At 42.6% G+C, this 16,562-nt stretch overlaps 1 protein-coding gene across 1 annotated transcript in view; it reads right to left on the bottom strand.

The window, feature by feature from the left end:
• Positions 1-16,562, bottom strand: part of HACL1 (2-hydroxyacyl-CoA lyase 1) — a gene marked incomplete in the record, with an annotated part of 1,125,147 nt that overhangs the window by 961,679 nt on the left and 146,906 nt on the right. Inside the window, 1 exon segment of the mRNA XM_044066839.1 lies at positions 12,746-12,826. Within this exon segment, the coding sequence (XP_043922774.1) occupies positions 12,746-12,826 (81 nt within the window).

Genomic DNA, 16,562 nt, shown 5'->3' with positions numbered 1-16,562 from the left:
CGCGACAAGACTCCAAGGGACAGAGATGGATCAGATGACATTGGAGTAGGTCCCTGTCCCACAGATCAGATGCCAACACTTTGGCTCCGGGATCAGTTCTGATCCAAAGGCATAGGAGCAGAACTGATCAGGGATGCTGTTGGAGTTAAAGAAGTAATTCTCTTTGGATCTGACTGCAGAACTCATCAGGTTGACGACCCCTGGGGCTCTGAAACTGAAGTTCATATTGGAGAAGGAGATAAGACTGTGTGAGTAGTAGCCAGAAGACTCACAGATCTAACAGGGGATGGACTCCAGATAACCTCCATCTGGAAATGAGCTCTGAGGAGCTTACACATCATCCTATCCACATCCACTTCAGATAGACTTCTCAAGGACCTAATGGATGATATGGTTGACTGAGGTCTAGAGTGCTTTTTTTTGGGGTCTGTATGAATGGAGAATGGAGCCTAGGAGAAATAGGATCAATGAGGAACTCAGAAGAATGAGTCCTCAAAGCATATGAAGTACTAGGCTTTGGATGTGAAGGCTTAGCATCCATAACTTGAGCGGTTGGACTAGCAGAAATTAAGATTGTATCCAAAGATTTTGGATCTGAGGGCTTAAGATTCACTGTATGTCATTTCAGATCCGATGGAATCGGATCAGACAATTAAGTGACTTTGGAGGGTGGCTCTGATAGAGTCTTGGGAGATATTGGAGGTGACCACAACCTATGTTCCGATGAAGCTTTTGACGACCCGTGAAAATGAAGATGAGGTACGATGCAAACCCCTGCGCACTAGTTTGTTTCTCCTGTTAGCTATGGCATGAGAATTAAAGGCTACACAGATTGAGCAGCTCGTATTTAAGTCACTTGAACCCAAGCAGTAAACACACTCCTTGTGGGCATCTGAGTTTGGGATTTTATGCCCACAAGAAGTGCATTTTTTAAACCCTGTTGGCTTATCAGCATGGCAGCACATCAGGAACTGGAACTATAGAGATTTATACCAATAGTGAAAGAAAATATATACATGTGTGTGTGTGTGTACATATATATATATATATATATATATATATATATATATATATATATGTGTGTGTGTGTGTGTGTGTGTGTGTGTGTATACATATATATATATATATATATATATATATATATATATATATATTATTTTTTAAAGAAAGAAAGAATACAGGCAATGGCATAAAAGAATTACCCTGTTGAATAAGGTAGGAAAAAAAGAGGAGACAGAAAAAGATAAAACACCAACAATTTTATTTGGAAGAATTTACTATTTAATTAGTAAGAAAAACCTGATGCAAGAAAACTGAATAACTAAGAGGGGGTATAACAAGAGAAAGAAGTTAGAAAGAATATAAACTTTTCTTACTTTAGTAACACCAAAAAGCAATTGCAATGCTATGAGAGAAGGATCTCATGTCTGTGTGTGATGGTGGCAAACGATATCTGAGGATGGACTAGGACATTGTGGGTAGAGGGAAGAGCTCGAGAGTTGGAGCCAAAGTCTAAATTATGTGGCCAAGTCAGATCTGAGGATTATATCCATAACCCATTCCTTGAGGAAGAATGAAAAGGACAACATCAGATCAGCAGGATTATGAAGAGGTGGTACATAGGCAGAGGTGGTCACAACTGGAAGAAATGTGAGATGCAAAACGAATAGATGAGAGAAGTTAAGAAGCCAGCTTGAAACAACAAAAAGTAATGCTCAGTTAGGAAAGACAAATGAGGACCCAGTGAGGTAGCAGGCTAGGAAGGAACAGAGTTGTGCAGAAGAGATGGAGTTCTAAAAAAAATGAGGCACTGAATCTGAAGCAGGCTGAAACACGAATGCATGAATTCCTAGGGAATGGAGGGGAGGTCAAGATGGACGAAGATGAAGGGCAAAAGATGGTATGACAAATCAGAAGTCAAGAAAGTGCCCAGGGTGGACCAGAAGGTGGAGGCAAGAAAATATACTGAACAGGATGAGGTTAAGAGATCCAGTGCAGAAAAACCAGGGATGCAGGTAGGACTGAACAGTTGTAGGCACGGTACTAACTCCTCACAATTTTATCACTACCGGGATAAGAAAATTAGTGATGGGAAGAGGGAAGGTAGTTAGCTCAGAGGGCTGAAGCTCTAACCTGTTAATGAGCTACTTCCTGTGCCCAAGGTACAGTGTTTGATTCCTTCCACCTCTGTTTATCTACTGTGTGACTGAGTAAGTCACTTAACCAGACATTGCTCCCAGGTCACCCTTGAAAAGGGTCAGTTTATCCAGAGGACTTACATGTTCAACAAATAAGTAAAATAACATAAAATAAATAAAAAGGAATGCAAGTGGTCAAGACAGTGAAGCAGGTCAGAAAAGTAGTCAAAGAGGTAAGGATCAGGTCTCATCTGTCCATGTCAGATCCAATGACTTGGTTGCAAGGATCACAGAAGTAATATCCTTAAGGGACAACAGGGTTGGCCAAAGAATATCATCAGTTTGAGTAAGTAATGGGTTCTCTGAGGTTATACACATGCTTGCAGCCAGCATACCAGTGAAGACAACAATCGGGATTACAATGCACTGAAAAACTGAAGAAAGGCGTGGGCTAGAGAGCAGTACAATGCCAATGCTATTATCCACCTCAGTAATAGTAACACTACTGAAAGAAAAATTTGACTGGTATGCAGACACCAATGTAAAATAAAACAGAAATAGAAGGCAAGGGAAAACAACAAGGAACAAGGAAACATTAACATGACAGCAAGCAGGATGACAAGACATAATGGGGGGGGGGGGCTAGAAAGAAGGAAGACAATGTGGGGCAGGAAATGAAGATGAACAAAAAGTTGGAAGGGGAAATCTGCAATGCTAAAAATACAGGGAAAAGATAGGGAACTGTGGGTCATGGGCACAGGAAAAGTGGGACTGGCATGGTAACACCAGGTTATGGTATCCTTAGCAGTGACAGGAAAGGTAAAGAGGAATGTCAGTCTATTTAAGAGCTGGTATTGCTAAAAGGTAATGGAAAAAGATGGAACATGGGAGAAAAACAGTGATGATGATTATAAATACAATAGCATGCAAGTTGCAGGCACCGTGTGGGGAAAGCTGATGAAAATACATCATCTACCATATTCAGGAAATTTCAGAAAATGGGTGTCTGTTGGTGGACAGGTTCAAGAAATCAAGGCAGTAAAAGAAAGTGATGGTGATGGGAGAGCTCAGTCTCCCATCTGCAGAATGGTCAAGTTCTAACACACACAGAAGAAACAGAAACAATCCTAAAAGAAAATCTGAATCAGGAAAGGTTTGTTCACTTGGTGCAAGAAGACATCAGGCAAAGCATTTTATATTTAGTCCTTACTGGGTCAAGCAAGGATTGTAATATGGGGAGAGATTTCCATTGGCCAACAGCGACCCTGTTACATTACTGTTCAGGCACAGCAAGCAGATGCAAGATCACAACAGTCCAGGATAATGGAAATGTAGACCGTAAAACAGCTGCAAGTAGAACTGCTGAAGATACTACGACAGTGTGTACAAGATCAAGAGGCAAATAACCTGTGGATAAGATTCAATAACTGTCTTTTGAATGGTATGCATGGGTGTTTGTCCAAAGAACAGAAGTAAATCAGAACACAAAAGTGACTGAGCAGGAAGGTGAAGGCAGTACTTGCAAGTAGAATCTGTTCAAATAATTAAAAAAAAAAGAATGAGATAAACAGAATTATAACAAGGCAAACTCAGAAGTGACAAAACAGATGAGGAAGGCCAAGATCATACCAGATTAGAAACTAACCCAGATTGTCCAAGATGCCAAAGGTAGAGTTCAGAAGATGAAACTCAGCAGGAAGATCAAAACAGGACTCAGATAAAAAGGAGAATATATTCAAATAATGGAAACAAGTAGGACAGAAAGAGAAGCAGGCATATATCAAGGCAAGTACAGAATTGACTAAACAGAGGAAGGAAAGGTCATACTAGAACTGAAACTAGCCCACACAGTCAAAAAAAGAGAAGGCAGAGTTAAGAAGACAAAGTGACTCAGCAGGGAGGTGAAGGTAGGACTTGGAAAAATAGGGAATGACAGGAAGTGAAGTTGACCAACATCAAGGCAAGGAGGGAAGTTACTGAATACATGATGAAAGACAAGGCCATACTGGAGTGACAACTAGCCAAAAAGTAAAGTAGGGTGGGAAAAAAGAAGTTACGTCTTACCATAACATTCCATCTATATTGTTGATCCTCGTTCAGTCATTACGCATGGGTATCGGTTCCGACCTCGGAACTGAGCTGGCCAGTTTCCAAGCTTGCGTCAGCTTCAAACTCTCAAGCTAAACTCTTACCCACAATCCCCCTCTCCCTGTTACCTCAGATTGAGTTTGCAAGACAAAGAAGGTAGAGGTGACCTCTGGTCAAATAACTTAAGAGAACCGGATGGTGAGATCCACTAGAAACCACAGGAGGGGGAAGGAGGGAAGGTCGTAATGACTGAACGAGGATCAACAATACAGATGGAACGTTATGTTAAGACACAACTTCTTTATCTGATATTGTTAATCTTCGTTCATTCCTTACGCATGGAACAGAGTCCCCAGCTACCTCCATTCCTGGGAGGCTCTCATCGAAGGACATTCCTGAGCACACAGAACCGAAAGATGCTCTTCCCCAGGAGGCCAAATCCAATTTGTAATGATTGATGAAGGTATGAGGCGTATCCCAAGTTGCAGCTGCACAGATGTCATGTAAAGAAGCTCTGGCATGGAAGGCAGCAGAAGTTGCCACTGACCTTGTTGAATGAGCTTTCATGGTAGTAGGCAACGAGATATTATGTTGTGTATAAATGAAGGTCACACAGTCCTTCAACCATCTAGCTAATATGACTTTAGCAACAGCAGATCCTAATCTAGGTCCAGAAAAGGCCAAAAATAACTGGTCAGATTTACGAAAGGATCTAGTCCTGTTTAGGTAAAAATGGATTTGCCTGTGGATATCTAGGGTATGTAGGCAATACTCTCCTCTGTTTGAATGATTGGGAAAGAAAACTGACAATTCAATGGTTTGAATAATGGACATTTCAGAGATCACTTTTGGCAGAAAAGATGGATTAGTTCTCAAAGACACTCTCTCTCTATGAAAAATCAAGTATGGACTCTTGATACATTAAGCTTGAAGCTCAGAAATACGTCTGGCAGAAGTAATGGCGACCAAAAACAAGGTTTTCTATGACAAATGCTTGAGGTCGCAAGAAGAGGCTGGTTCGAAAGGTGGCATTGTCAGAGCTTGTAGAACTAATGATAAATCCCATGGTTGAATAGGTTCTCTAAAGGGGTGGTTTCAGATGATTCACACCTTTTATGAAGGTCTTGCACAATTTCTGGGACATAAGAGAGGAATCTTTGACACCCTCATGAAAATTAGAAATTGCAGCCAAATTAACTCTAATGGTAGAGGCCGATAGACCTGATTGGAAAAGGTCGGCCAGACAGTCTAGTATTATTGACACTGGTGCTGAGAAGGGATCTACTTGTTTATCTTTCAGCCAACAGGTAAATCTTTTCCACTTGCTCAGATAAGGAATTCTAGTGCAAAGACTTATGAGAATGTCTCATACTGGTAAAGAAAGATCATTCTGCCTGGCAATCAAGGGAATTGGAGTAGCCAAGCAGTGAACTTCAGGCTGTTCAAGTTGGGATGAATCAAGTTCTATGGATGTGAGATCAACTCCGGGGTTGGATGGAGAATTCATGGTCGATCTAGTAGGTGAGGCCAAAGGAAGGGGAACCAAATCTGTCAAGGCCAATACGGTGCTATGAGGATCACCTTGCTCTTCAACTGACAGGCTTTCTTCAGAAACTGGGGAATGAGGGGAAAGGGTGGGAATGCATAAAGAAGACCAGAGGGCCAATAGTGGACTGGAGCGTCCCTGGGTGACTGTCCCGGAGGGGGAATCAGGGCGAAGTAATTGCTGCATTTGAAGTTGGTCGGGGATGCAAAGAGGTCGCAGCAAGGACGGCCCCAGCGGTGGAAGATCTCTGCCACTATCAAGGGATTCAGAGACCACTCGAGGTTGAAGAATGCACCTGCTGAGTCTGTCTGCTATCACGTTGGAACTCCTGGGAATGTGCGTTGCTAGAAGAAAATGGTTGGTAGCCATTGCCCACTGCCATATCCTCATGGCCTCTCGACAAAGGGGGTAAGATTTGGTTCCACCTTGCTTGTTGATGTACCAGATCACCTCCATGTTGTCTGACTGAATTGCAATTGTCCCAGACGGCAGCAGGGGATGGAATGCTTGCAATGCCAGAAGCACCACCCTCAGCTCTAGAACATTTATATGCAGATGGGCCTCCAGTTCGGACCAAGTGCCTTGGACTGTCTGTCCCTGACATAGCTCCCCCCACCCCATCAGGGAGGCGTCCGTGGTCACTGTGGCCTTGGGTTGTTGGGGGGAGAAGGGGCGAGACCATTGTGACAGATTGTGCGTCATCCACCAATTTAAATCCTGTTTGCACCTGTGGGTTACTCGAATCATGGCTGAAAGAGGATACTGAAAGGGATACCATTGGGTGAGCAGTAGCCATTGTAGAAGCCTCATGTGAAACCTGGCCAGGGGGACAATGGTGATGGAGGCTGCCATGGAACCCAACAGCTGCAGAACCGAGTGAGCCGCGGATTTCTCCCGTGAAAGGACTGGAATCAGTTGTTGCTTTATCCTTAAAATTCTGTGCTCTGGAATAGCAGCTCTGCAGTTCTTTGTGTCCAAGATAACCCCTATGAATTCTGTCAACTGAGATGGGGTGAGATTGGAATTTTGCCAGTTTATGGTCATGCCTAACCTTTGTGCAGCGAGGACAGAGTATGCTAGGGCTTCTTCCAGTAGATGTCTGGTGGGGGCAGAAATGAGCCAGTCGTCTAGGTATGGTAACACCTGGAATCCTTGAAGTCGCAAGTGAGCTGTGACAACTGCCATGCACTTTGTGAACACACTGGGGCTGTAGGGAGTCCGAAGGTCAGTACTCTGAACTGGTAGTGACTGGCTCCGGCACAGAAGCGCAGAAATCTTCTTGATGGCCTGTCCACTTTTATGTGGTAGTACGCATCTTGAAGATCTATCGAGCACATCCAATCGTCTTTTTCCAAAAGCAGGAGGATAGACTGTATTGTGACCATCCAGAATTTTTGTACTCTCACAAACTTGTTCAATAAACTGAGATCCAAAATTGGTCTCCAGTCCCCGGTTTTCTTTGGCAACAAAAATAGTCGAGTAGAATCCGGATCCTATCTGGTCTGGAGGGACTATTTGGATGACTCTCTTTCTTAGCAGCTTTTCTATCTCTAGTGCTGCTTCTTCCCTTTGACTTGGTGGAACATCGGGAAGGTTTTTTGAAGGGACAGGACAAAGATCGAAGGGGATATGATAACCTCTGGTTATAATCCTTTGTACCAAAGAAATCGGTGGTGATGGTTAGCCAAGCAGAAGGGTACAAGGAGAAACATCCCCCAACCACCTCCAGAGGAATGGAGTGGGGCTGCTCTTCAGGAGTGCTGGTAGGATTGGCCAGGCAAAGAATCCCTGGAACCCTGGTTATGCAGACCCCCTCTGCCTGAAAGGGGAGTCTTCCCTGTGAGTTTCCCCCTCTGTCTCTAGGGGAGAACTCGGCCTGTGTGTCACGGAAAGCACCCCGAGATTTCTTGAGCCATATCTTCCTAGTCTTTTGGTTTTGGGAGAAAGCACGTTGAGGGGAAGAATAATGGACACCTACGGCAGAAAGGGTCTTACTGTCCTGTTCACATCTGGCCAGTGTGCTTTTAACTTTGGGTCCAAACAACAAGGAGGCCTCAATGGGAGCGTTAAGAAAGGAAGCCTTAAAGGGTTCCGCGAAATTGCACAAGCGCATCCAGGCGTGTCATCTCAAGACCGCAGCTGAACCCACTGCTCTAGCTGCTCCTTCTGAAGCGTGAGATATCAGTCGCATAGAGGAGTTAGATATTGATTCAATTGTGGCCAGCTGAGAGGCCACTTTGTCATGGACCTCAGACACAGCAGCAGCCAAGGTTTCAGAAAGCTCAGAAATCAGATCCCTTTGAAGCCTGGTAAAGTGTGCCATATAATTCATGGACTTGATAGTAAAGGTCGCTGATGCAAAGGTGCGTTTCCCTATCCTGTCCAGGGCCCGGGACTCTTTGTTAGGCAGACAAACAGTCTGGCTTTCTTCTTCTGCCAGATCCTTTTTTGTTGCGACCACCACCACCAAAGCATCCACAGGAAGACCTTTTGACCAATGGGGATCCGTAGCAGGAGGGGACAAAATCTTAACTGGCCTCTGGGGAATAGCTTTGACAGTGTCAGGAGCCTTCCAAGCATGCTGCACGATAAGTCGGACAAGTTCATCGGCAGGTGGAGTAACCCAGGAGGTTGGGGGCCGGGTGCGAAAGGCCTGCAGGAACACAGATTCCTCAAAGGTCGGATTAGAGGACTGCCAGTCACCTCTCTGTTTCAGAATTTCGAGGATTTCACCAAGGGATACCTCAGAAGGTGACCGAGGGGATCCTTCCCCCTCATCAAAATCTGTGTCTTCAGTGAGGGACTCCTCTGTGGAGTCCATGTGCTTCCTCTTACACAAACTTTTCCAGTGGACTTCCTCAGCGAGAGAAGCTGGCAAAGACAGCGGAAAAGGGGTTTCCTGTGGGAATATGTCCTGAGGCCCTTGCACCCGATGTCCGCTCGGTGCGACTTGTGAAACCAGTGTACCAGAGGAGGGCGGAGGGATAGACAGTCCAGTATCGCCAGCAGCAGCGAAAGCCTTCTCCATCAGTTGGAAGGCTGGTCCACCTGAAGAGGAATGAATGTCAAGCACAGGGGTCACCCCTCCCCTAAGTGGCTCAGCCTGCTGACCCGGAGTCCCTGGATGGCTGTGGAGCAGCAAACTATGCGTGTCACAACTGACATCCTGGGTCATAGCAAAACTTTCCTGCTACGAAGGCAACTGCGGTTCCTTAGTGAGATCCATAAAGGGAACTGCAGAAGGGGAAGACTGTGCTATATCCATGGACTTCAAAGGCAATGAAGGAGGAGAATAAGAAGGGGGTTTTGGAGATGGGTGATCACCTCCCAAGGAAGGATAGTTCCTGGGGGGTGGGATACCTCTGGCCAGGAGCACCTGATCCACAAGACGCAACACATTGTGTTCAGAAAGGCTTCTAGTGGACCTCACGGAGACTGAGGGAGAAACAGGCCTGTCCACAGAAGAGGCAAACCTGGTGCCCATCTCACCAGTCCACACTGAGAACAACGGTGCTGAGAGAAACTGGACACAGGTGTCTGCACCGAAGAACTCATCGGTGCCGAGGTCATGGTCTGCACCGACACAGGGATCGGTGCTGAAGTGGTTGTCGGTATCGAAGATGGAACCGACAAAACTGGAGTCAACAATAAATGTGTCAGTTCCGAGTAAGATGTCGGAGCCGACGTGGTCAAGGTCTGCGCCGACTGAACAGTCGGTGCCGATACAGTGGTAATATTCTGAACCGAGGAGCCCCGCGTTGCCGATATAGTGAAGGCTGCAGGAGAAGACGGAGCCGAGATCACTAATGGAGCCGAAGGCCTTGGTGCTGAAGGTCTAGGCACCAAAAGCACTGGGGCTGACTGAGTGAGCTCCGGGGCTGAAACTTTAGCCTTTTTAGTTTTTGGTTGGCGGGAGTCCCCAGCCGGGGACGGAGGCAAAGATTTAGCCTTGGTAGAAACATCCAAGATTTTCTTATGGGCTCTAGGAAGGGTTGAGGCCTCCGACCCAGAAACAGCCTCTGAAAAGGGAGATTTAAGAAGTCCCTTCAGTAACAGCTTGTTTTTCCTTTCCAACAAGGTTCTATTTGAAAAGTTCTCACAAATAGTACAGGGTGGGTCAACAGACAAGTGGGATGCCCCCAAACAATAAAGGCACAAAGAGTGTGCATCAGAAGTAGGTAGTTTGTGTCCTCAATAAGAACACCGTTTAGAAAAGGGTACCAGCAATGGTAGAAAAGAATACCCGAAGGTATGAGAAAAAGGGAAGGATTACCAACGATGGTAAGGGAAGAATACCTTGCGGTAAAAAGGTAGAGAAGAGAGAAGGAAAACCTGAAGTATGATCGCTAGATGCGATAGGGTAAGAGGCAACGAAATAGAAACTTTTCTGACAGGAAAGTAATATAAATTGTTATTAAACAACAAATAACTGTACTTAGCTCAAGAGAAGCAGCTTGACACGACCGAATGGCAACGGGGAAAATGAAATCTGAGGTGAGAGGGGGATTGTGGGTAAGAGTTAAGCTCAAGGGTTTGAAGCTGACACGAGCTTGGAAAATGGCCGGCTCGGTTCCGAGGTCAGAACCAATACCCATGTGTAAGGAATGAACGAGGATTAACAATATCAGATTATTTGTTTTCAGATAGGAAAGAAGGCAGGCACACACAAACATGTGGATCAAGGAAAGAAGGGAAGTTAGAGAAACCAAGAGCATTGCTGAGGTATTGAATGAGCTTGTTTCAAAATATTCATATAAAATGAGGGGAAGGTACTATTGATGGGATAGGGAGAAGAAAGAAAGAGCCAAGAGATAAGAGATGAATGGCTGGGTTAGCACAAGGGAAAGATCAAGAAAGAAACTGGTTAGCTTTCAGGAGGGCAATAAACAAGGTTCAAATAGGAGAAAAGTGACAGTCTTAAAACCCAGTAAAGTACTCTGGCAGACTTATAAACAATGACCTTTAATAGCTTTTGGGGCAGCAAGAAATTACAAGTGACAGAAACAGCTTCAGTTATTTGTCTCTTCAAGAGAAAAACAACTACAGACCACTTAGTCTGACAGCAGTGGAATGGATGGTGATGGAGAGGTTCCTAAGTGAAAGGCATGAGCCTTTCTAAAGGATGACCATCTTCTGGACCAAAACCAGCAAAGTTTCACTGCCTAAGAAGAGCTGCAATCAAAATTCCAGCAGCTCTACATCTGGGCAATGGCAGAGTAACATAGTGCCAGTGGATGTGGGTTGTCTGAGCTTCACTACAGCTTTAGACCACTTGGTAAGCTGAAACAGCTAACAGTAGGGCAGAACCTACAAATTGGGTAAGGAATGGCTGCTAGCTAGATACAATGCAAAGGATAAACGGCAAGGAGATGTCTTGATGTCGCATGGGAACAACCTGTGGAGTGCTACAAAATCAATGCTGGAGTCCTCACTATTCACCATATTCATCTATGCTACATCAGAAAGAGCAGACTAATAGATTAAGTCTGTTTTGTAAAATATAAAACCCAGTGTCACAATCCTGGCTGGAAGGGAAGCCAGATAAGGGAAAATGAACTCCTCTACAGAAGGGCAGATGTGGCAACTAAGTTTCAATGCAGGTAAGTGCAACATTCTGCAGTATCAACACAACAACAATGTGAAGGTCATACGTAAGTTAAAAAATGCCCAACTTGGAGAAACAATAGCTGAAAATGACTTAACCAGTAGTCAATATTTCAACCCTGGATTATTAGAAAGAAGTATAGAAGAAAGAGAAGCAATAGACTGCTATGCTGTATTCTATGGGTTAAGTACTTTGTGACATGTTGCTAAATGAATAAAAAGTGAAACACTGACAGAGTGAATATACAAAACAGAGAGGTGAACAAAAGTAGAAAATAATGCTGTAAACATAGGTGAGAGAACCAAATGAAAGTAGGAATGTATATATGAAATACATCCACTTGCTAGGATGGTCAGTTTAACAGCCAGATGCCTTTCAGATAACATTAGAAAGTCCTACATGTCAGCAGTAAAAATTATTACACTTCAAATGCCTAAACAGATATTCAGACATTATAGAAACCATACAAATTGGGAGCTTATTATTTTCAAACTGGGAAGTCACTAGTTTTACAGAGCAAAAAATAGTGATTCAAAATGGCACTTACTAAAATACAGCTTCCTTATAGGGAGTCAAGCAGATGTCCAGATCTCACTCAAAGTGGCAAACCTGATAGTACTCATACATGCTCACTGAGCATCTCAGTCATGTTTTCATTTATGCTAAATGACCCCTTTCTTAGTGAGATTTCACAAGATTTTGGGTATCTGTTGTGTCCGATTTTTAATGCACGTGCAGAGTAAGATGAACAAATACATGTAAGAGTACATACAGCTTACACAAGTTACAAATTAAAGAACTTATGATTACCATGGAGAGTTATAAAAATCTTTATTAAAACAGATGTATCTGGGGAGTGGATGACACTAGATAGTAAAGCCAAGGTGATTAATAACAAAGTGAACGTAAACATGCAGTGTGTGACATAGCATACTTTTCTAATTGCCTTTGCAACTATTATTCTATACCAACTGTAGTAAAATGAAGGATGTATCTGGGGAGTGGATGACACTAGAAAGTAAAGCCAAGATGATGAGAAATTAGAAGTGAACATTTAAAAATGCAGTCAGTGACATACACTCCTGGTTGCTGTTGGTGACCATCATTCTATACCAGATGTGTAAAAATGAAGGGATGTACTAAATGTTTTACAGAGCTCAACGGTTCTTTTCCATGCTCACCTCACACAGTTACATAACTTCCTGCAAAGTGTTAATAATATGTTATACTCATAATTAATGATACTTCAGTTTCTAGTCATCTTTAAACTCATACAGGTCAGTTTAAAATGCAAACTTGGCTAGTAATGACAAAAACACGTAAAAAAATATCACAGACATTACCCATAATTAAACTGTGTTACATTACCAGCAGTTGACATTTGCATTTGCCATTCCACCCAAAGCATGGATGAGACCTGGACCAGATACTACCAGGCATGCTCCTGGCCTGCAGACAAAAACAGGAAGGAATCTGTCACTTCAACTGCATGTTTTACATGAGTTACTGCAGGTGAAAGATTTCTTGTTAGGTATGGTATTTTACAACTTTCAGTCACAATAACAAAATGCAGTCACCATACAGTATATTATTTGATATACTAAAGGTCTTGCTAGTATTTTGAAGAAATATTACTGGAATGTAGTACAGCAGAATTACATGCACATTTCACACGAAATAATGACTTTTTCACACCTGATATTTAAAGAAAGGAATTACCGAATGGATACAAAGAGCTGTAAAAATGCACCTGATGTCAGCGGTGAGCAACATCCCTAAAACACTGGCCAGCAGGTAAGTTCTGACATATGGTAGTGGCTAATTATTAAGTTGTAGGCCACACAGACACAAGACATCTTGTGCATTCTAAAGAGAAGGTGGTCTTTCAAGGAAATGCCTTGAAGGGGAACTTGACTTTGTTGCACTATTAAACACTACAGCTTGATTATCTACTTATTTATTTTGAAGTTAACTGGGGTAGAGCACTGATCCTACTGGATCTATTTCAGTCTTAGCCCAGGGAAAACACAATAGATAAGTGACATTATAATTAGAGTGAATGACACAATGCAACACACACACACACACACAGTTCTTTTTTGATTACATGAAACAATTTATACTTAAATATATGCGTGTGTATAAATATATAGATATTTACCCAAAATATCTACTTCTGTTTGACTTTCTAAAGTCTTTGACTGTGTAGACAACAGCAAACTTTGACAAAGGCTTACAGAAACTGGGATATCAAGTCATCTTAGTTGCATCCTAAGGAACCGGTGTGCAGTCAAAGAATTAACTTTTAGAACTGAATAAGGAATAAATGACTGGTTCAAGACTGGCAAAGGAGCAAAACAAGGCTGTATATTATCAACCTACTTACGTTATATGCTGAATGCATCAAGCAAAATTCTAAGTTAGACGAATCAGGTGCTGGGGCGGCTGAGGTGGTGCAGCAGTTGAGTAGCCACCTCACAGCAAGAGGTTCTCCGGTTCAATTCTCGGCTGGGGTGTCTTCTGGGCAGAGTCTGCATGTCCTCCCTGTGGTCGCATAGGTTTCCCCTGGGTGCTCTGCTTTCCTCCCACATCCCAAAGACATGCTGTAGGTGGACTGGACACTAAATTGACCCTAGGCATAAGCTCGTGTGTGTGGCTTCTGTGGAAGGTTGGGCGCCGGGCTGGCAACTTGACAATGTTAAACTCCACTGCCAATCATGAGCGGACAGGTGATCTGCTGTGGCGACGCCTAACCGAAAAAAGCCAAAAGAAGATGACGACGAATCAGGAGCTGGAGTCAAAACTGCTGGGAGAAATATTAATCACAGATAGGCTGATATTATTCTAATGGCTGAAAGGAATGAAGAATTGAAGAACCTGTTTATGAAGATGAAATGTCTTCCAACTACATCAATTCTTTGCAAATGGATTTGGAAAAAGTTGAGGAAGTGACAAATTTTATTTTTCTGGTCTCAATGACACCTGCAAATGGTGATTGAAATCAGGAAATCAAAATACATTTACTTTTTGGAAGGAAAGCTATGGCAAATCTGGAAAATATTTTAAACAGCAAAGGCATTATATTGTAAACAAAGGTCTACATGCTGTGGTTTTATCAGTTGCAACATATGGCAATGACAGATAGACAAATTAGGCTATGCATCAGAATATTGATTTCTTTTTAACTGCTGGAGAAAACGTTTCTGAAATCTTTTAAAATCTGGTGCTGGAGAAAACGTTTGAGAATTCTATGGACTGCAAGACGATCAAACCAGTCAATAAACATAAACTCAAATACTCTGGCCATAAAATGTGACGGAGGGATTCACCAGAGAAGATGATGCTGGAAAAGACTGAAGGCAGAAGATGAAGAAGTAGGGATCAGCAGAGGGCATGATGGATGGACAGCATTACTAAAGTAATAAATATGAATTTGCAAAAACTGAAAGAAGCAGCTCTTGACAGACAGGCCTGACATGCTGTCTTTAATGTCATAAAGAGTCAGACTCAACTAAACAAATTAAAAAAAAACTACCAAAATAGAGCCAATTCTTCATCCAAGTACATAGTCCACTGTTTTAAAATTAAGTTCACATCAGATATTAACTCTCAGGTCACCAAAATGTACAGTTTCAAGACTGAATGATTACGTTGCTGAGAGGAGCTGCCATACTGCACTAAGTCCAGTGACACCCTGCAAAGTCATATTTCAAGATTACTGTAAAGTTCATATCTTATCTAACAAGGTGCAATGATTTTTGAAGTTAATTATGTTTAGTACAGGATAAAGGTGGTTAGATCTGGTATGCTTGTCTATGGATGTTAAGTGTGGTGTTGACAGTCACATCATCCACATGCTGTTAAATTTTAATATTCTTCATTACTTAAGTTTGTTTGTACACGAAGTGTCAAGTCCTGGCAACAGATAAGGCATGCAGTGTAAATGCTGTTGTGTCATCAAGTCTATTGCTTGTGTAACAGTGGAATGTACTTTATCCAATCTCCAAACCTACATACATAAATTGTGAATTTAATGGGTAGGCCCACTGGTTCCAAAACGGCAACCAGTTTTTGAGGTAAGACCCAGGAAACTTGCAAGTAACACAGTAATCAGAAGTGCTAACAAAAACAGATGTGGAAGGAATGCAATAGTTCATACTGCAAAGATAGGGTACAACTGGTGCACTGAATATCTGCAAAAACAAGGCATGACAGGGCAACCAAATGATGGATGTGAAAATTCAAGTAGAAATGAGAAACAAGTTCAGTTTACGTGATATCATCTCCACATCACAGCTACATTCAGGGGTTTAATCATACCTCACCACTATATCTGCTTGGAATTCGCATGTACTCCCCATGTCTGCATGACTTTCTCAATGTAATAGTATTTTGTTCCACCCCCTGAAAACAAGGATGTTGACAAGATACATACAGTGGATATAAAAAGTGTACACACCCCTGTTAAAATGCCAGGTTTTTGTGACATAAAAAAATGAGACCACAATAAATAATTTCAAAACTTTACCCACGTTTAATGTGACTATAACCTGTACAATTCAATTGAAAGACAAATCTGTTACGGAAAAAATATAAAAAATAAAAAACGTACAATAAGCTGGTTGCATAACTGTGCACACCCTTAAACTTTGTTGAAGCACCTTTTGATTTAATTACAGAATTCAGTCTTCTTGGTTAGGAGTCTGTCAGCATGGCACATCTTGACTGGGCAATATTTGCCCACTCTTCCTTGCAAAAGTGCTCCAAATCTGTCAGATTGCGAGGACATCTCTTGTGCACAGCCCTCTTCAGGTCACCCCACAGATTTTCTATTGGATTTAGGTCTGGGCTCTAACTGGGCCATTCCAAAACTTTAATTTTCTTCTGGTGAAGCCATTTCTTTGTTGATTTGGATGTATGTTTGGGGTCAGTCATGTTGAAGGGTGAAATTCCTCTTCATCTTCAGCTTTCTAGCAGACACCTGAAGGTTTTGGGTCAAAAGTGACTTATTTGGAATGGTTCATAATTCCCTACACCTTACTAAAGCCCCAGTTCCAGCTGAAGAAAAGCAACCCAAAGCATGAAACTGCCACCACTATGCTTCACTGTGGGGACGGTGTTCTTTTGGTGAAGCAAAGTGTTGTTTTTGCGCCAAATGTACCTTTTGGAATTGTGGCCAAAAAGT

The sequence above is a fragment of the Protopterus annectens genome, chromosome 3.part1, assembly GCF_019279795.1.
Source record: "Protopterus annectens isolate FY-2018-M chromosome 3.part1, PAN1.0, whole genome shotgun sequence".
NCBI classification, from domain to species: domain Eukaryota; kingdom Metazoa; phylum Chordata; order Ceratodontiformes; family Protopteridae; genus Protopterus; species Protopterus annectens.
The sequence above is the reverse complement of the archived record's forward strand: the minus strand, read 5'-3'. Positions and strand labels throughout refer to the sequence as shown.